The 22,445-nt window shown below is 36.1% G+C and overlaps 1 protein-coding gene across 2 annotated transcripts in view; it reads right to left on the minus strand.

Annotated features, from left to right (window-relative positions):
* DMTF1 (cyclin D binding myb like transcription factor 1) overlaps positions 1 to 22,445 on the minus strand; it is a 49,221-nt gene that overhangs the window by 19,361 nt on the left and 7,415 nt on the right. For both annotated transcript variants that reach the window (XM_068972377.1, XM_068972375.1), the window contains exons 3-9: positions 19,506 to 19,628; positions 18,040 to 18,156; positions 16,478 to 16,600; positions 11,590 to 11,684; positions 7,230 to 7,344; positions 6,007 to 6,083; positions 92 to 249 (exon numbers count right to left, since the gene is read on the minus strand). In XM_068972377.1, coding sequence (XP_068828478.1) covers positions 92 to 249; positions 6,007 to 6,083; positions 7,230 to 7,344; positions 11,590 to 11,684; positions 16,478 to 16,600; positions 18,040 to 18,148 — 677 coding nt within the window. In that variant the 5' untranslated portion in view covers positions 18,149 to 18,156; positions 19,506 to 19,628. The remainder of the gene's footprint in view (positions 1 to 91; positions 250 to 6,006; positions 6,084 to 7,229; positions 7,345 to 11,589; positions 11,685 to 16,477; positions 16,601 to 18,039; positions 18,157 to 19,505; positions 19,629 to 22,445) is intronic.

Raw genomic sequence — 22,445 nt, forward strand, 5'->3', positions numbered from 1 at the left:
TTTGATCATAATTTTAGTTTAAAAATGACAGTTCCTTAAATATTTCACATCTAAGTTACATGAAAACATGCAGTATTACAAGTTTTCATACTTTCCCACGTGGTTTCTGTCATCGTACATGCGAAGCACTCTTCTATAAACTGCAAACAAAGGCCGGTTCAGACCCCATGCTATAGTCCTGTAGAAATCTTTTCTTTCGTCTTTTGACATCTCAAAGATGATTTCTGTAGCATCTTTTATTCCGCGTGCCTAAATGGGTACATTTCTTTGATTTAGGGATTTCTGATAAAATGCATATGGATATACTATGCTTTTTAAAAGATTTTTTAATGTTAAAACCAATGGCATTTAGAAAAATAACATATTGCTAATTTATTAAGTCAAATAAGAAATAATGATACTTAAATATTCCAAAAATAAGTTGGATATAATTCAATAAAATCCTGCACACCACTTTTAAAATTATAAAAAATTATATCTAAATAAAGTAGAAAAGGAAGAAGTCTTAAAAACAAAATTAATAATCAAAAATAGAAAAGATAAGCAATGCTAAAAACTGTTTCTTTGAAAAGATGCACAAGACTAAATAAAATACAAAAAAAGATAAACTTAACAACAAACCTTAAAAAAAAGAGCTTAGAGCCTAGAGATCAGATAGTTGAAACTCATGAAAATTTTATGGCAAGAAATCTGAAAACTTACATAAAATTTATAAATTTCTAGAAAAAGTCAACTTACCAACTGACTCAGGAAGAGAAAGAAAATCTAACAAGCACAGACCATGAAGAAAATTTAACCAGTTATTAATAATTTTCCCACAATGAAAACAGTAGGCCAAGATGACTTCACAAGTAAATCCTACTAAACAATTAGGAGAAACATAATTCTGATTTTAAACTATCTTAAATATAAAAAGGGGGATAATTCCCCACTCATTTTATTAGACTGGCATAATCTTAAAAGCAAAACCAGACAAGCAGAGTTTCAGAAAAGATTTTTCAGGCCAAGTTCAATCATCAGAATAGATCACCTGAATCCTCAAAATCTTTTAGCACACTGAACCCAGTAATATATAAAAAGGTTAATACTCAATGCAAAAAAGTAAGCTTACTCTAGGAATGAGTTTGTATTAATGTCACAAAGAGTAGTAATTAATTACACAAGTAGACTTACAGGGAAAAAAGTAAAATCTCAACACGTATGGAAAGAGCAATCATAAAATCCAACATTCAAAAAGCATAAAACTGTAATAATCATAAATGGAGTATAACCTTTAAATATTGTAAATCGCTATGTATATCTGAAACTTATATTATTGTACACCAACTACACCCCACTTTTACAAAAAGCATAAAGATTAGATAAGAATCATTTACAGATGTTATACATGTAGAAACCCAAAAATCTATGAAAAAATTATTTAAGAATACTTGCAAGAATGCTGATTACAAAATTAACAAAGTCACTTGTATTTCTAGACAAAGCTGATAAAAATCTTTAAAACTGTTCACTAATAATAGCATCAAAATTAGAACTAAATCTTAGGTAAATTATGCAATCCCTTATAAAGGAAACAAAACTATTAAGTGAAATTAAAGAGGAACTAACTAAAACAAAGAGCTATAAAATGCTCTTCAGTAGGAAGTCAGAATATTAAAAAGATGTTACTTCCTTTCAAACTGATTCAGGTTCAATGTTGTGTCTGACTCTTTGTGACCCCATGGACTGAATTCTCCAGGCCAGAATACTGGAGTGCATAGTAGCCTTTCCCTTCTAAAGGGGATCTTCCCAACTCAGGGATCGAACTCGGGTCTCCTGCACTGCAAGCAGATTCTCTACCAGCTGAATAGCCTATCCCTTCTCCATTGGATCTTCCCGACCCAGGAATCAAACTGGGGTCTCCTGCATTGCAGGTGGTTTCTTTACCAACTGAGCTATCGAGGAAGCCCAATACAGAGAGCTATAAAATGTTCTTCAATAGGAAGCTAGAATATTTTAAAAAAAAAGTTAATTCCTTTGAAACTGATTCAGATTCAATGTAATCCCAATAAAAATTGCAACAGTTTTTCATTCTTTGCAAGCTGAATCTAAATTTATAATAGGAGAGCAAAGGGCCAAGAACAGCCAAGACACTGATGAAGAGAACTGCCTCATCAGATAGATACTGAGGCTTCTGAGACAGTGCTGTACTGGTGTAGGTATCAAACAGAACCTAGGAACAAATTAGAAAAGCTAGAAACACATCTATGTAAGTTTGAGTTAAGACAGAATGGGTATTGTAGACTGGGAAACGACAGACATTCCCTAATAATGCTGGAACAGTGTCATCCATACAAAAAGAAAGCAAAAACAACCACAACCCAGTAACACTGAAACACTATCTCATAACCACAGTGAAAAAAAAAGACAATGTGAAAGGCAAAACTATATGAGAATATCTTTATGCCCCTGAAACAAAGGAGAATTTCTTAAAAAAGCACACAAAAACACAAAAGTAAAAAGATGATATGACACTGAAATGAGGAATATTTTTTCATCAAATGATACCTAGAGAGAATGAAAAGACAGGCCACTAACTTGGGACAAGTTATCTGTAACACAACCAAATAAACATTAATACCCAGCATATGATAAGAACATCAAGAAGATTATAAAGATGAACAACCCCATAGAAAAAACTGATGAAAGACACAAACAGGAATTTCAAAGAGGAAACACAAATGGCCAACAAGCATATAACAAACAATACATAATCAGATAAACACAATTTAAACCCATAATAAATACCTTTTACACCTACCAGAATTAAACAAATTAATACCAAAAAATGAAAAAGAACCCAAATGACCATTAACTGTGGAATGGATAACTTACATATTCACATGATGAAACACAGGTTTCAATTAAAAAAAAAAAAAACAACCAATACGGGATGAATCTCAAAAATCACAATACTGAACAAAAGAAGCCAGTTACAGAATACCCAGAGAATAAACCTACTTATGTAAATTTTAGAACAGGTAAAATTACACTGAAATGCATAATATACACTCTTTTTGACTGTATTGAACTTTACAGTAAAAAGTTTCTAAATGTTAGAATCTTTTTCAAAATTCTTTTATGCAATTTCAAGTCTGGAAACAATTACAAGTACCTAGATGTAAGGCACTGTGTTGCAGGATGACAGTACAGAGAGACGAAAATACTTTTTCTTGGTTCCTTGTGACAGTATCTTATCTTTTCACCCAAAATATGGAATATATGACATCTAATTAATTGCTTTAAAAACAGCTCCATAATGTTCTTGCAAGAGCCCACATAATAAAAAATCATAGTCAAAAATTAAAATCAAACAAATTATCTCTTCCCAACATCAGTGTATCTTTTTTCGACATTTCTTATTCTGACAATTCTATCATCCTTCTCCGAAACATCCTCAATTGAAAAAAAAATACTCTTTAATTATTCCATCTCCTCACTTGCCTTCTTAGCCAATATTCAGTCACCAGGCTTCCTCAGAAGACTACTTGCTTGTCTGTCTTTTCTTTGCCAATTCTATTTCAACTACTGTAGTTTTTACTACTCACAACCTGGTCAAATGAAATGGTCATCTAAAAGGTCTTATCATAAAGCTGCCCTTTAACCATCAAGTTGGAAGAGTCCTTGGAAATCATCTACTCTAATTTCTTACATGAGAAATCTTATTTCCCAAATTCAGTGCTGTTTTTTCTTTTTTACCAACTGGCTACTAAACCCATAGCATTTCCCCAATTTTAACTGAAGTGTGTGTGATCAGTGGACAACTTTTAACACACTTTTGGATATATTTCAATAGTCACTGAATTTCTGTTTCTCTTAAAACAATTAGCTTGGTGGGAAGGATCTTCCTTTCCTAATAAAGAAGTAAAGTTTTTTCTCTTTATAATTTATAAAGTGTAGTTTGGGAGGAGTGTAGCTTAAAATTAAGCTTGAGAATGTGGACATACTAGGCAGCAATGTATTTAAAATAGTGAAAATTTACACATAAACTACCAGACAGTAGGAGAATAATTAAACTTCAAAGCTCAAGTTCTAGCAGCCAACTGTCTTCGGTTCAAGTTAAAGGGGTTATGTTAATGTACTCTGGGTTTGAACTCTGAATCCTCAACATACATCATTAACTCATAATGTTCCCTCCAGCCCTCAGTTCAATTCAGTCCCTCAGTCGTGTCCGACTCTTTGCGACCCCATGGAATGCGGCACGCCAGGCCTCCCTGTCCATCACCAACTCCCGGAGTTTGTACTCAAACTCATGTCCATTGAGTCGGTGATGCCATCCAACCATCTCATCCTCTGTCATCCCCTTCTCCTGCCTTCAATCCCTCCCAGCATCAGGGTCTTTTCCAATGAGTGAGCTCTTCACATCAGGTGGCCAAAGTTGGAGTTTCAGCTTCATCATTAGTCCTTCCAATGAATACTTAGGACTGATCTCCTTTAGGATTGACTGGTTGGATCTTCTTGCAGTCCAAGGGACCCTTAAAAGTCTTCTCTAACACCACAGTTGAAAAGTATCAATTCTTTGGCACTCAGTTTTCTCCACAGTCCAACTCTCATCCATACATGACTACTGGAAAAACCACAGCCTTGACTAGATGGACCTTTGTTGGCAAAGTAATGTCTCTGCCTTTTAATATGCTGTCTAGGTTGGCCATAACTTTCCTTCCAAGGAGTAAACGTCTTTTAATTTCATGGCTGCAATCACCATCTGCAGTGATTCTGGAGCCCCCCCCAAAATAAAGTCTGACACTGTTGCCCCATCTATTTCCCACGAAGTGATGGGACCAGATGCCATGATTTTTGTTTTCTGAATGTTGAGCTTTAAGCCAACTTTTTCACTCTTCTCTTTCACTTTCATCAAGAGGCTCTTTAGTTCTTCTTCACTTTCCACTGTAAGGGTGGTGTCATCTGTATATCTGAGGTTATTGATATTTCTCCTGGCAATCCTGATTCCAGCTTGTGCTTCCTCCCAGCCCAGTGTTTCTCATGATGTACTCTGCCCTACTCTACTCCTAAGTCTTACCCCGTTCTTTGAAACTCAGCTCAAATCCTTACTCTTGTAAATATTTTCTGTACCTGTCCTGACCCTGAGAATAAACTCCTCCTCCTCTGTTCTCATGCATAATTCACAATACGTTATCCCTCACATGGTGCAAACAAAGCCTTGTATCATTCTTCACATGTTTTCAGAATTACCACATGGACTGTTGGCATTTGAAAAGCCAACACTATGTATTAAGGCAATTTCTATCTCTAGTGCTTTAAAAATTGTTTTCATCAGTCTTTTAATGAAGAGGATGACTAAGCCTGAATATGAAACAGGATATAAGCCTGAATATGAAAATGAACTGGAGAAGGCAATGGCACCCTACTCCAGTACTTTTGCCTGGAAAATCCCATGGACCGAGGAGCCTGGTAGGCTGCAATCCATGGAGTCGCTAAGGGTCAGACACGACTGAGCGACTTCACTTTCACTTTCATGCATTGGAGAAGGAAATGGCAACCAACTCCAGTGTTCTTGCCTGGAGAATCCCAGGGATGAGAGCCTGGTGGGCTGCTGTCTATGGGGTCACACAGAGTCAGACATGAATGAAGTGACTTAGCAGCATGAAAATGAACTAATATTTTTTAAGGGAAAGGACTAGTGCAATGTCATAAATTCAAGGAAAACGCATCTCTTAGGCTTTACACAGCATAAACTTTAATTTATAAGCTGGTTGAAAAGATAGAGCTTTAAGATTCTGAGAGACTATTAAAATTCTGTCTTAACTTTGGGGTGTTACCTAAAGCAATAAAGCTGTTTTAAACTGAGAATTCAAAATGAGTAAATATACTATAATACAACTGAAATTATTAAGCTACAACATGTTAGCCAATTATTCATTACATAATTACTGAAAAGTGCTACTTTGGTATTTTGCAATTGGCAATCAAAAAATTCGTGAAACAAAAAATATGCCATAAAGATACCTTCAAATAGCGTTCAATATTGTTCATCAAAATATCAATTTCTTCCTTGGACCACATCCCCTGCTTCCATTTATGTCCTTTAAAAGAAAACAAGTAATGCTATTGATAATGTTATTTTTGGGAAGAAAAGAATGTAGCTAATTTAATGTCTTATTCATCTGCAATCTGAAAAATCCCTAGGTAAATTTGCTTCTGTGACCTCTGGTTTTTAAGAAAGAATACAAATAACCCTAGTAAACAGGGGTAGTAAGTAAAAGAGTCATAAAAAAATACTTCCTCTTAATTACATCTCTTACCCTTTCAGCAGGATAGGACTTATAAAAAGTGTAAAAGCCAAATCACAGTCAAAACTTTCTGAAAAATTTCTGCAGTGAAAAATGTTTTATGGAAAAAAAATTGCATATAAAAGATTCTAGGACAAGGTAAACATAACATATTGGAATACTGAGTCAGTAATTCATTCTTAATGAGTAGTTACTATACAGGGGTTGAAAACAATCTATTTACTTATTTTTTGTTTCCTTTCCTTACTGTGGCATATACACAACCCCCACTTTCTTGAAGTAGCTTCCTAGTAATCCTTATGAGCACGGTAGCACTAGAAACACTTACTTTAAACTTCTAAACAACTTATCAGATCAAAGTTAGTAGTAGAACTTTGAGAAGGTTTGACTTCCTTCTCCCATAAGCAATAACTGCATTGGCTTAAAGGGTAACACTGTATTTGTTTATAACCTACTTCATATGGGACAAGCGATCAATTATTTTAAAATGAGTATTGGCTCCCCAGTCCCATTCGGAGAAGGCAATGGCAACCCACTCCATACACTTGCCTGGAAAATCCCATGGATGGAGGAGCCTGGTAGGCTGCATTCCATGGGGTTGCTAAGAGTCGGATACAACTCAGCGACTTCACTTTCATGCACTGGAGAAGGAAATGGCAACCCACTCCAGTGTTCTTGCCTGGAGAATCCCAGGGACGGCGGAGCCTGTTGGGCTGCCATCTATGGGGTCCCAGAGTTGGATACGACTAAAGTGACTTAGCAGCTTAGCAGCAGCAGCAGCAGCAGTCCCATTCAGAGTCAAATTTAATTCAATTAGGTTCAAATTATTGTAACTATTCAACCATAATTATGAAGGCCCAAATTAGGATCCTTATGACTACAAGCTCTTTTTGATACTCACTTTTGCCACTGGTCACTAGAATTCACAGTGTATCTTACCTTTGTTAGTTAGAGAATCCTTATCTTCTTTAGTTGTAAACCATGCTTGGCTAACTGCTGAAACTTCCTCATTACCCAAGGGAGATATTTCATCTAGTTGCTCATTTTGTAGAATCTTCAAAAGGCAAAAAAAAAAAAAGGTGGCAGCTTGATTTAACACCCAACCTGATTCATCTTTGTAATGCTAAGCATTATAAAACTCTGCTGTATCTAAAACAAATGAATTTCTAGTAACATGAAATTCATTTGTTTTAGATATAATAAAACTACACTGAATTCATAGAAAGACAAATATTTTCTTGCTTTTAAGACAGCATGAAAACAAAATTATCTTCAACAAGAAAAAAAGCCATTTGAATATTTATATGTATAAAACATGGAGAAGGAAATGGCAGCCCACTCCAGTATTCTTGCCTGGAGAATCCCACTGACAGAGGAACCTGGAGGGCTGTAGTCCATGCAGTTGCAAGAGTCGGATATGACTTAGCGACTAAACCACTACTGTTACTACTATATATAAAACAAGCTCATATATAAAATAAAATGGAAATGCTGGGATCGAGTGTCATGATTATTCATGTTCTCACAGGTAATTTGCTGCCTAAATATTAATATATGGTCATCTGTAATGTAACCTGTTGATCAATCTAAAAGATTAACAGGCTAATTCAAAAGATGTTATTGCAAAATTGTAGTCTGCCTCTTTTTTACTGACAACTTTATTTTTACATTTAGGAGGGTATTTAGAGCTGACACCTACCCTCCTAAAGGTATCTTTACAAAGAACCATATGGTACTAATTTTATTATTATTGCAATAAAATAGCCTGTATTGAGAAATATAGTTAAATAAGCTTTATTAAGATACAAGTCACATCATAAAATTCACCCTTTAAAGTATACAATTCAGTGGCTTTCAGTGCATTTATGCAGCTATCAGCAATTAAGGACATATCTAATCTAGAAAATTCTGCAAGAACAAAGCTGTTTTTAAGAGACTTGGTTGTGGGCTAGAAAGCGCTATGGTATAAGTGAGGAAGATATGGCAACAATGCTACCATATCAGTGCTACTGTAAGATGAGCCTGTTATATGCAGACCAGGATAAGAGGAGAGTCACAGGCCTAGTGACCACTCAACCCAGCTAGGTCTCGCCTGGATCAACTACTAAGCTACATCACTTTCTGGAAGTAGGTCCTAACAAAGATTGACTGTTTCTTGGGTAGGCAGAAACTGGACCTCTATTTTCAAGAGGAAATGAAACATCTCACTTAGAAAAGAGAGAGGCTGTCAATGAAGAATCAAGGCACAGTGAGGAGAAAAGCCATGCCTATTGTTACCTACTATTTGTATATCTGGTGGCAATATTTTGTATTTATTAAAGTGGTTAAAAAAAAAAAAAAAGCCATGGGCAAAAGCTAGAAATCACTAGAACAAACAAGAAAAGTTTTATAACCTGGCATTTATGTGTCATATACTTTAGATTTTTTCTTTTAAAGGTTAAGAGGACTTTATAAAGCTGAGAACTTAAACAGACTAGTCAGACAATATCCAAGGCCTCTTATATTCTGAGGATCACAATTCTGTAAGATTTAATATACGAGTTACTTATCAAGGACAATACGGAGAGCTATCAAAAGATCTTGATACATACAATACTTTTAAGAAATGTAGAAAAATCTCCTGAGATGATGTTAACTAGTTTGTTGAAAGAATAAAATCACCATTTCCCAAAATGGGTCTAAATATATAGCAAAGCCCACTCTGTGGATCTCAGGAATAAACCTTTCATGATTAATTACTGTCTTTGGGTAAACACTTAACGCCTTATGGTGCAAAATTTCCTGAAGAAGACTTACATATTACTTAAACCATGTAATGTTAAACATGACAAAAATCATCACATGAAGTAAATAATTACTAATTTCTAGCAGTAATATTCAACACTGTCAATCAAACTGAGTATATCAGGAGACTTAGGTACCTAAGAGGCTATCTATCTATACTTAGTATACAGATAGTGACTAAGTTTTTTGGTATTTTACCCCCGTTTCTCACTACTTGAGAACTTACCAGGTTGCACTACTGGTAAAGAACTCGCCTGCCAATGCAGGAGACATGAGACTTGGGTTCAATCCCTGGGTTGGGAAGATCCCTAGGGGGAGGGCATGGCAACCTACTCCAGTATTCTTGCCTGGAAAATCCCATGGACAGAAGAGCCTGGCTCGCTATAGTGTATAGTGTTGCAGAGTCGGACATGGCTGAAGCAACTTAGCACCAGCCACTTTCTACTTTATATATAAATCTTTTCAAGTTACTCAGGCTTTGTTTAACTTGCTGTTGCTTTTTCTAAATGAAGTCTTTGTGAATTGGTTGTTGGGTTTCTTATTTATCATATATACAGGTTTAAAAATCTGAAAATAAATATTTCACACACTAAATGCCTCTTGCAACCACAATGTACTACATACATGGGAAGTTTATTTTAGTTCCTAACTGTTTTCCAAGCTAGTCCCACCACTGGAATGGGACAAGGGGGCATTAGCTACTAAACTAGGTGAAATAACTACACCTAGTTTCACACAAAGCGCACAGCAAAAAAAGCACACTATTTCTGAACTTTAAACTGTGCTTTCACTCCCAACCTAATGTTATTTAAAAAAACATTAGAAATTATTAAAAGTTTTTCACTCACTAAAACGGTAATAACAAACCAAGAGGTTAGTATTAGATTGTAACTCAGTAACTCTTCAGAAATAATCTAAACAAAACAACCCTAAAACTTGTGTACATTGCCACTGATCAATCTGATAATAACTAGGTTGTAAATCAAACCAGACATATGTATATAGTTATTTTCAACATGCTAAAAATGGAAGTGAGACTACACTACAAATGAAATGAATTTGACAAAAACTGTTTTTAAAGTTTTTTCTTTCTTTTTGGCTCTCTAGTTGCAGTGCACAGGCTTCTTATTGCAGTGGCCTCTTGTTGCAGAGCACGGGCTCAACAGTTATGGTGCAATGGCTTATCTGCTCCACTGCATGTGGGATCTTCCTGGACCAGTGATCGAACCCATGTTTACAGCACTGGCAGGTGAATTCTCAACCACTGGGCCACCAGGGAAGTCCTGCAAGATCCATTTTGAAGAAAGAATGTGCCCTATTGTTTCTGAGGACTTAGAAAAAATTTCTGTCCAAATTCCCCAGCCTGCCTCAAAGATGTCTGAAGCATATTAGAGCATGTCTGAAGCATACTGCTTCTCTGGAAATCCTGTCATTCTGGGACTGCTCTCAAGCTCCTCACTGCAATTCACAGTACACTCTTCTGAAACGTCCTTAGTCCCTCATATGTATCAACTTGTACCTACTTCGTAATGAAGAAGGGTCATTATGATGCTTTGCATTAAGAAAAATAATGGTACAATGTCGCTACTGTCTGCTAAAAAGTATTTTATTAAGTGAAGAGACAGAGTGAAAGAACAATCAGCCAGAAATAAACTTACAAGTAAAATAGATTTAAGCTGCTGGCCACTGAAGAGAGCTAAGAATGATGACTGCTTTTGGCAGAAGTAACAAGACAATTAAAGAAGTTCATATAGGAAAACAGGCTAATTATTTAACCTCAACACATGGTAAAATCTATCTAGTCGTACAGGTTATCAAAAGGAACTATGACTACCACTGTTATAGTTAAAAATGTATTTGAGATGACCAGCTTTCATTCACATTAGGGCAGAGAACACATGGAACCTTTCTAAATCAGTTACTACAGATAACTGCTGGGTAAAGCTTATTTTAAAAACTTTTATATCCCAATCAATATCTCATATAACTGGTAGATAAAATTTAAAGTTATTTAACAGCTCGAAAGAGATCACTCTAGGGAGATAAAGAATGCACATGGATTAGTTCAACAGATGTGAACCACTCTATAAGGAATCAGCTTTAAAATTCTATCTCTGTTTACAATTCTGAGACTCATATATGCAGGGACTGGAAACCTGGAAGATTAATAAGTCTTTCTTCCATCCTGTGACTGCTACTTTTTCAGACTCAGGGATTCCTAGGTGGAGCTAGAGGAAAAGAACCTACCAGACAATGTAGGAGGCTAAGAGACTGGTTCAATCCCTGGGTCGGGAAGATCCTCTGGAGGAGGGCATGGCAACCCACTCCAGGATTCTTGCCTGGAGAATCCCATGGACAGAAAGCCTGGCAGGTTACAGTCTATGGAGTTGCAGAGTCAGATGTGAATGAAGAGACAGCACTCACGCATACTGTCAGAATCTATTCTCATCATTTTATCACCTAAGGTTATATACAAAGGATAATCTTCTTGCAGCCATACAAAGACTTACTATACCTGGATCTGTGTCACAGTTCCCTCAGTAATCTCATCATCTGCCACCTCTGTGGTTGCAGTCATGGTCACCTCAAAACTCTGATCATTATCTGAAACTTCAAGAAAAAGAACAGTTCATCTCCAGAGTAATAAAAGCAGGTCCTAATTATTAAATATACCCAAAGAATTAGGATGTGATCATCTAATTTCTTAACATATTCCTCACCAATACATCCACACACCTAAGTGTATGTGATATACATACATATATACTTGCTTAACGAGTATCTATTATGCACCTACAGAGAAGGCGATGGCACCCCACTCTAGTACTCTTGCCTGGAAAATCTCATGGACGGAGGAGCCTGGTGGGCTGCAGTCCATGAGGTCGCTAAGAGTTGGACACGACTGAGCGACTTCACTTTCACGCACTGGAGAAGGAAATGGCAACCTACTCCAGTGTTCTTGCCTGGAGAATCCCAGGGATGGGGGAGCCTGGTGGGCTGCCATCTGTGGGGTCGCACAGAGTCGGACACGACTGAAGTGACTTAGCAGCAGCAGCAGCAGTGTACCTAATACATGTGAGGTACTGTTCTGGGCAATGGAGAGACAATAATAAACAACAACAACAACAAAAAAAGAATTCTGCCTACAAGGCACTTAGAGTCTAGGGGGAAGACAAAATTAACACAGTATTATGTCGGAAAAGTGTTAAGGAGTAAAAATGAAGTATGGGAAATCTGTTGGGAGTGGGGTCAAGTGTTTGAAATTTTAAATAGGAGGTCAGGAAAAGTAACCAGGATTTGGAAAAGGGCTAGTCATGAAGGTATCTTGAGAGATAGCACTTAAGGCAGATGGAAAGCCAAGTGCAAAAAGGTTATGTGTGCCTGCTGGAGCAGCAAGGACAGTATAGTAAGAGTAGACCAAACAAAATATTGTGTGGGATTCGAAAGCCACTGTAAATGAAGACTTTGGTTTTAATTCTTTTCCACTAAGGTGACCATAGTAAGATTTAGAGCACAGGAGTGATATAAACTGAGTTTTACTTTAACAAGATCTCCCTGGCTGCTAAAGGGGAAATAGCCTGAAGGGCAGCCCTAGCTGGAAGGAGATCAGTGAAGAAGCTAAGACAGTAATCTATTACTAGATAAGAGGTGTGACTTGGACTAGAGTGAAGGCGAGTGAGGGTGGTAAGTAGTTCAAATTGTAGATATATTTTGATGGTAGAGCCAAAAGGACATGCAGATAAACCAAATAAGAAAGAAAATAAAATGTCAAGAATGGAATTAAAAAATTTTTTTAATTTTTTACAAACTTTTTTAATTTTACAAAATTAAAAAAAGAAAGTCTTTTACCTGAGCTACTGGAAGAATGTACCTACCAATAATGAAATGGGGAGAAGGGTTTAGAAAGAAGCAAGTTTAAAAATGTAGCTCAGTTTTAAACATACTAGATGTTTAAACCCACTAAACACTTGGAGTTAAGAGAGGTATGGCCTGGAATAACTCGGGGGATTTAAAAGTATGAATTCTAGGGAGTAAAAACAGAAAACAAAAGCAATTAAGACTGATTCCTGGGTACTCCTCATTTAGAGGCTGAGGAGATGTGGATATGTCAGCATAAGAGACTAAGAAGAAATGGACAGAGAGAAAACTAGAGAAATGCATTCCCTGGAAGCCAAGTGATAACAAGTCTCAGAGTGATAAAAAATGTGGGGAGATCAAGTAAGACAAAGACTAAAAAAAATCACCACTGGATTTAGCAATGAGAAAGTCTCTGGAAAAAAACTTAAAAAAAAAAAAAGAGGAAAAAACAAAGTCTCTGAAGACAACATTTATAGTATAGCATTAAAAGCTGAGAGACGGATTGGAGTGGGCTTATGGAACAAAGGAATTAGAAATGGAGGCAAGTATAGGCAATTCTTTCAAGGTACTAAAGGTACTCAAGGGAAGTAGAGAAACTGAATGGGAGCCCAAAGTGAGCTAACAGGACTTTTTATTTTAAAGAAGAAACTATCATATTTTTGTAACGCTGATGGGAATGATCCAGAAGACAACGAAAAAACTGTTGACTCAAAAGAGAAAGGAGAGACTTCCTGCAACTATGTCCTTAGGTGGGCAAAAGGGATGGGATCTGGTATAATGAAGGGTTGGCCTTGGCTGGGTGAAAAGACAAGACTACATGGACATAGATACAAGTTGGTTTGTAAATACATTTGTAGTAGTGGAAACTTACAGAAACTATTTTCTGGCCACTTAAATTTCTCAGTAAAGTAGGAAGCAAGGCTATCAGTTAAAGAGTTTAAAATGTGGAAGAAGTATTGGAGGTTTCAGAATGTATGAAACAGTCATCTTAGAGTGGGAGAAAGAATACCAGATAAGTATGGTATGACTGGGAGGCAATATAAGGAACCCATTTAATGATCATAAATTTAAAGTGAGAGCAGTTAGCTTACTTGTGCTTTTTTCCTCCAATCCTTTTCAATTAACTATACTGGTATAGTCATAAATAGGCAGACAAATTGAACCAGGGTTGTGGTTTCATCAAAGAAAGGTGAGGTGAGGGAAAGAAAAAAGAATCTCAGGGTAAATGCAAGACAGAGATTATAATGATTTACCATAAAAACTGAAACTAGGTAAGAAGGAAACAAGGAAACAAGTGAAGAAGAAATAACTGAAAAGTGCTAAGGTTAATGGGTCCCATTGGGGCAAAGGACTGCAGAAGTATTAGAGAAAGTAAACTGCAAAGATAGGAATTAGTGGCAGGAAAACAAAGTCTGAAGTAGGATACAAACAGACTCCAGTTATATATACAATAGGGAGAGTGGTATGGGAATGACAAATAACACAGCACGAAGAACAAAAGGAATGAGAGGCATAAGTAACTCCAACGATCATCTAAATGAATAATCACAAGAGTTATATTTTTACATAATTTTATTTATTTATGTATGGCTGAGATGGGACTTCATTGCTGCTCAGGGCTTTTCTCTAGTTGTGGTGTGCGGGCTTCTTATTGCAGTGGTTTCTCCTGTTGGGAAGCACAGACTCTAGGGTACACAGGCTTTAGCAGTTGGTGGCATGTGGGTTCAGTAGTTGTGGCGCACAGGCTTAGTTGCTCCATGATATGTGGGATCTGGATCTTCCTGGATCAAGGATCAAGCCCGTGTCCCCTGCATTGGCAGGCAGATTACCACTGAGCCACCAGAGAAACTCCACCAAGAGTTTTAACGATGCATAAGTAATGGAGTAAATGTGTGCAAATGACTGCAAAAAGTAGCAGCAAGTGATCTATACTGATTAACACTAGAGTTAAGAGAACTTTTAAGGCTCAGACAGATAAATATTAATCAGTTTTATAAAGCATCTAAAGAAAACCTCAATATTAAAGTTAAAACTTTAAAATTAATATTCATCTTCATGAAGTCCAGCATAAATGACTTGCCCATTTAACTGGTCCTAGATGGTGATGTAGATATAGGACTTCATGATTTTGGGGACTTTTTTAAATGTAAAAACTTTCCAAAGTTGATTTTATCAACATAGTTCTTATAAGTCCAGGGAACTTAAAGCCACTCCTTATAAATTCAGTCTTACTATAAATTAGGCTCCAGACTGTCCTCTTTACACAGTGATGCTATGACCCAACATCAAAAAGTTCATGGCCTTTCAACACATCCATATTATCTTACGCAGGTAAGTGAATGAGTGTGTGAAGGATTTAGTCTTACTCCATAAAATAGAACAAAATATCAAGTGTAGATCAAACCTACAATCACATTCAAGGCACTCTAACCAAATCAATTAACAGGTCAAAATTCACATCAAGATAATCATACAAAAATTCTGACTTAATTAAATATTTTTATATCTTGGGGATGTAATGTTCAGCATGGTGACTACAGTTAATATTATACTTTTCTGCTCCGTTTAATAAGCAATTAACTCCAAATACAAAGTACATATCTGCTTATGAAGACATGATTTTCGACAATGAAAACCCAGTCTTAGTTCTCTTCCACTGGAAGTTCTTGGATATGGCAATACCCTGCTCTGTATAGAGTAGGTCACCAACAGCCCTAGGCCTGAACCCCACTGTCAGGGACTGAGGTATCTACTCCAGCCTTGGAGGGCCACCACGATTCAACAGATTCCATATTCTTTGCTAAACAAATGAGAAATATAATCTAACATTACAGGTGGTGTGCTGTAGTCTTTCACCAACAGTATTTCATCCAAAATACTACACCTGCTTAGAATCCAGTATATTCTAAATGATCTTGGAATATAAACATTTTAAGAACTTTCTTAGTGAGAATAAACTTATCAGGCTTATACTTTCCATTTAGCCATATAACACGTAAAAAGAACATAAACTACAAGAACTAGAATGCCTGGGTAAGACCTTAGACAAGTTATTAACCTCTCGGTACCTTAGTTTTCTCATTTATAACATAACGATAAAGATACCTACTCTAGAGAATGCCTTCTCAATGAGGTTTAATATGCTTCTTAGGAGAGGAGATGAAAAAACCTTACTCTCTTTATTAAGAAAGCAAGGATATACATACATACACATAGTACATTAAAAACAAAACAATGATACTGAAATTATAATTTTATGTGGGAAAGCATGATTATGAAAAATATGTCTAAAAAGACTCTCAGATGGGGGGGTCAATTAAAATAAAAGATTGAGAGATTAAACTTGGCAATATAGTAGAAGTATGTAGAGCCATGCCTGGCACATAAATAAGCACTCATTAAGAGCTGATTAGAGGAGGTTTCTTGACTAAACGAGGAGAAAAATAATGGGTCCAACTGATGGGTTAAACTGAAATGCCAGTTTAATCTCTTACAATGTGAATTTTGATTCAGAAGGGAAGCTCTATGTTAATACAGTGACTTACGTGGAAGTGCAACAACAGATATGCAAGGAGTGGAATCATCAATACTTTGATCATCTTCAGAAGACAGGCAAAGCCTTTTATGTGGAGGTTCAGTACTATCTTCTGAGTCTATTTCATCAGCTTCTAATGAAATAAAACAAGAACAAAAAAATCTCAGAAATCTTCAAATCAAAAGGAGGAAACAAAATCTTCCACAAGTAATGAATGTAAAATAATCTTATTAATTTGCTAAGTCAAAAAAGATAGCTGTTAAATGAGACTCACTGCCCTTAACATGCCTACCTCAGTTCCACTTCTTATGACAAGGAACCAGGAACCAAGGTGGCGCTTTTTAAAACATCATACTTTTGTGCTGTGATTACCTGGCTTTCCAGATTATTTCACATGTAAAGATAAAGACTGGTTATTTAATTACTCACAAATATTTACTGAATACCATCAGCTAAGTTTGAGAAGCAGAACAATGAGAGACACCCTGACTGTCAAGGAGCTCACAGTACAGTGGAGATGACTACAATTTCAGAATAGTTTAATAAGAACGATGAAGGTGGAATGAAGAGGCTGTTATATGAGCACTGAAGCATTTAATTTAAACTGGAGGTGAAGGGCGGTTTCTAGAAAAGGTGTCTTGAACTTCAAAAAGAAACAAGAAGCCAGGGGAAAATGATTATCACTGGCAGTAGGATTAATACGTGGAGTGATACTGAGGTATGAAAAGCTTACAGTAAGTTAGGAAAATAGTAACAGTTGAGAACTGCTGGAACAGATATATGAAATGTGGCAGGAAATGAAGCTGGAAAGAAAGCTGAGATGATGGGAGCCTATGTGCCAAATTAAAGAACCTGAATTAAAAACCCTGGGATGCTCATTTTAAAAAAAAAGCTTTCATGTACTGTTGAATCATGACCACAATCACCAGCAATCTGAAGGATAAATTAGAGGTGAGAGATCGGCTAAAAGACTACTCAGGTGAGAAATGAGAACCTGAACAAAGGAAAGGGGACCTGAGACATAGTTTGAGACATGTGAAATTTAAGGTGCCTATGAGAAACAGAATTCAGAATAAAGAGAGGCTTAAATCACTGTAGAAGCTATGCAGAAATTAAAACCAGAAATTTGAATGAAATAACCCAGGGATTAAGTACTAAGTGAAAAAAGAACACAGAACCTACGCAGAACAAGGATAATTCTCTAACACAGGTTCTAGACAAAAAAAATTCTATGTTCACTGGCAGGATTATTTCTACATTTTCTAATGTACTATATCTACTACTGGTATCAAATAGTGTCAAAGAGGAAGTGTATTACAGTTAATCCATCATTAGAGATTCAACAAATTCTACTTATAAAACAGCTACAAGATTCATAAAGATTGAAATTTATGGTAAATTAAAAAAATACAAAGTATATTTTAAAAATATAAACATGAATTAAGGTTTTCTAAGAAACAACCTCCTTTTCTACTGTTCTAGCCTAAACTGTCTGAGTAATAAGGTTTAAAGGTGACATGAAATCCAGAAATCCAAAAAGATTTGTAAGTATACGTCAGCAGGTTTTCCTACCATTATGAGGACAATGAAGAATGAGGTTCCCGTCTGTGTCCCGAGTCAAAGTCACAGAGTCCACAGTTTCTACTGTTACTGTGTCAGAATCCTCTTCAACTGTGCTCATACTCAAATCTGTAAAAGAATAGGTTTCAGATTAAGGTTTAAAAAATCATTTCCAAATATGAACTAAAATAGCCCTCTCAAATTTATCTGCCTACAGTATTCTTTGTGTGAAATTGCAATGATGGTTCAAGTTTCAAAATTTGTTTTTCAGAAGTTTATACCAATTACTTAGAATTAGTTATAATAATCTGCAACAATCTAAAATGCAATGATTAATTAAAAACATAAAACATTTACTTTTTTTAAAAAAAGAGCTGTTTTTATAACATCCAACGAAAGACAGTCTATTCCAAGTTGTCTACATATGAGCAAAAACTCTCACCACTTTTCTTAATTGACAGCTCTGTGATATACTCAGACAGGTGTTTAATAACTTCTGATTCTTTGGCAGAAGATCCATCACAACTTTTCTCTTAATCTAAGAATTAGATTAAGAGAAACATTTTTTACATGTATTTAAGCTTATTATTATCTGAAAAACTGAACACTAAATAATTGTTTCTTTTCTAATAATATTGAACAAGTACATGTATCTATCATTGACCAAACTGTTTTCCTAATAGACTTGGAGCTAGGCCTTCTTTTAAAATAGAGAACTGGGTCTTTACCTATTATTTTACAGTTATTTTTTTTGTTTAGACAAACTGAATGATCAGTGCTTTAATTGCAATAGGTCATGGCTGACAGGTGGAAATGCACCGAATTGTAATCAGTGGCCTAACTGAAGTCTTTGGGCTTACCTTGTAATGTTCAATGAAGTTCTTGTCTCAACACTCAATTTTGGTCTGGTCCACATAATCTAGTCTAGTAGTCTAGTTGGTCGCTCAGTCGTGTCCGACTCTTTGCGACCCCATGGACTGTAGCCCGCCAGGCTCCTCTGTCCATGGAATTCTCCAGGCAAGAAAACTGGAGTGGGTTGCCATTCCCTTCTCCAGAGGATCTTCCCGACTCAGGGATCGATCCCTGGTCTCCCACATTGCAGGCAGATTCTTTACCAGCTGAGTCATCTGGGAAGCCTCCAACTAAATAATACAGAGGACATAAGCCTTGATGCGTTTCAAATTAATCATTCAATATTTATTTGGTTCCTATAAGATATTTGTCTATACATAAAATTGCCATTTAAACAAATGCATTTTTCCTTGGCAGAAAAACTTAAGAACTATTAACATTTACATGGTGAAGATCTAGTGATTTATTCAAGTTTTACTATACAAATTACTGTTTTAGAAGGACATCATTCATTTTACAATGTCAAAGATGTCATTTCCAAATTAAAGAAAATGGAGACCATGACTTATTTATGATGAAAATTTGCGTATCATAAGGTGAGATACCCAGAACAAAGGAATGCTTACCTAGAAAACAGATGAATCAGCTATAGCCCTTCCCACAGAATCCAGATGCCTTCCCTCAGCCACCAGCATCACTTTCATGTTATCCAAATTGTTTCTCCCCCATGTTCCTACCTCTGCAACACTCTGAAAAAGTAATAGCATGACACAATAACACTTACTGAGAACAAACAGCTGTCTGCTAGCAGTATGCTGATGACAATTTTGCTTCTAGCCTCTGTGATGTCTCAAGTACAAGAGGAAGGACCAACCCAGAATTCTTTAAGTAGAGCTTTTGGAAATCAGCCTCTAAAACTATTCCCCAGTGAAGAATAGAAATGATAGGATCCTATGCCTACTAAGTCAGTTTACACATGGTTCCTCAACCTAAGTTGTCCCACATTAGGCAGTCAAGCTTTCTTGGAAAAAACAAGTTGAACTATACCAGTGGTTCTATGAACTGTAGACCTGGGTACATGTAACTCGATCCAGGGTGTATATTAATCACCAGGACCACAAGTATTACCAATAACTATTATTGTTTTCTTTGTAATAATTAGCACCTCTCTTTATATGTAGTACTATATTTCATCTTAAAGTATTAAAAACCATACACTATCTGTTAACTCTGCCTAGGGATTTGTGGGAAAAAGAAATCCTACACAATCAGGCCAGAAAATGTAAATTATAAACAAACTTTTCAATGCAATGTGAAATTTACAAAATTTGAATTGACTGATTTTTAAAGGATTTTTTAATAGGATTCTCATCTTCACCCCAAAGGACCAAACAAAAATTAAAAAGCACAGTAAGATTTTAGGTCTAAGGGGATGCAAAACCAATAATTAAATTTCTCATTTTTGCAGTATTCTAATTAGAATACTCCTCTCCAGGATAGGTATCTTTGAGAACTGCTATACATAAATGAGTCTGTAGTGCAACAGGTACAGATCCTGCTAGAGAAACATTCAGTTAATAGATTTCGTGTTATTCTCATTTCTGAATCCATTAAAAACTTCTTAAAATCTGGTTTGTACCTACTCCAGAAGACAGAAAAATGAAATGTTAAAAAAAGAATAAGTTAAAACCATCCATAAACTTTCCAAAATTATAGTTCACTCTCAACATGTCTATGAGACTATACCATAGAAGCACTTTTATATCCTGCATTGAAAACTGTGAAAGAAGCCAAGCTCGGTATTTAACTGAGGTTTTTCTGTACTCTTTAAAATAAGTTATTAGATCAAAGAATATGACAAAATAAACTCTTAAATCATACTGCAGTCTATTTTACAGAAAGGATGTGCAAATTTATATTCCAACCATTTAGATGTAAACTGTACTCCTGGTAACCTTGCCAGTATTTTTATTAAAAAAAGAAACAACAAAGTAAAAATAAACAAAAAAGCACAACTGTTCATTTGATAAGCGCAAATTTGTTACTGGCTTAGCATTTTAATGAATGTGATCTCAGGACCCAGGTTAATCTAAAACTCTGAGAAAAAGAAAAAGTGACAATGGTACATGGAAAAGGGAGTCTGAAATAGCTAGACAGGAGTTTTATCATTCTTGATAATCTGTATTATCAAAATTGAGGTGATCCCAAAGAGTGTACTAGCTTTAAAGCAGGAATCTAGGTTCATTTTTAAGTTTGGTAATTCATGTTGGAAATGAGTAAACAGGTCTACACTGCTTTACAAATTAATTAGCTTATCTGTTCAATCAACAAATATATATCACATTCCCAATGTGTGAGATACTCTCTAGGACAGTCGTTACTTTTTTAAAACCCCAAAATATAAGCTCTTGACTCATTTTCCTAGGGTTTTCCCCTTCTTGTAGTTAGAGCTACATGGTCTGTATTTATTAGTATTTAAGAAGCTCCTCTAATTTTCTTTTTTAGGTAACACATTTACATGGTTCAAAATTCAAGGGTAATAGTGAAGGCTACTTTCCACTCTAGTTCCCCAGTCACCTAGATCCCTTTCATGGAGGTAAAGAATGCTGTTGATTTCTCATGCCTCCTTCCAGTTACTTTACATAAGAAAATACATATCCCTCCCTGGGGCTTCCCTGGTGGTTCAGACAGTAAAGAATCTGCCTGCAATGCAGGAGACCTGGGTTTGATTCCTGGGTTGGGAAGGTATACTAGAGGAGAAAATGACAACCCACTCTAGTATTCTTGCCTGGAGAATTCCACAGACAAGTGGAGCCTGGAGGGCTACAGTCCATGGGGTTACAAAGAGTTGAACACAACTGAGTCACTAACACACACATCCCTCCCTGTTTTACATATACTTTACAAAAATTATATCATACTACAAATATTGAACCTTACCTCAGTGGCTACTTTACACTGCCTCAACAAGATGAAGAGATACCATTTCAAGTGCATGCCTGCAAGCCAGCCAACAGATTAATAGCCAAGTCTTCAAGGTGGGACCTGACTTGGCCAGGTGGGAGTGGAGTGAAAAAGCAAGCCACTATGCAGAGGTTTTTGTGCAGAGTGAGAGTGGCTGAATTTAAGACTGGAGGAAAAGGCAGGGGCACATTTTACAAGGCCTTACAAATTCTTCGACTGTTTTAAATTGGGAAACATAATTTACATTTTAAAAAGATCATTCAGATTGCAACATGGAGGACAGATAAGGGAGTAAGTCATGAGACAAGCAGTTGTCCAAGAAATGAGTCATTTAGAATAGGTGGCAGAAATAAAAGGAAGGAGTCTGGACAGAGGATTTATTTTGGAGGCAGTGTTGTCAGGATTTGCTGAAAGGAGATTAAGAAATGAGGAGCTATTTCAAGATGATTCCTAGGCTTCTGGCTTGAATAGCTGAGTTTTGGGGCACTAAAATATATTTTATTAAGTATTTTATCAATGTTAACACTAACAAATTAAGTTATAAGGCACTCAAATGAAGACGTGAAGTTACCAGCTGGAAGGTGTAATTCAACAGGCAAGAA

Source organism: Capricornis sumatraensis, chromosome 5, assembly GCF_032405125.1.
Source record: "Capricornis sumatraensis isolate serow.1 chromosome 5, serow.2, whole genome shotgun sequence".
Lineage (NCBI taxonomy): Eukaryota > Metazoa > Chordata > Mammalia > Artiodactyla > Bovidae > Capricornis > Capricornis sumatraensis.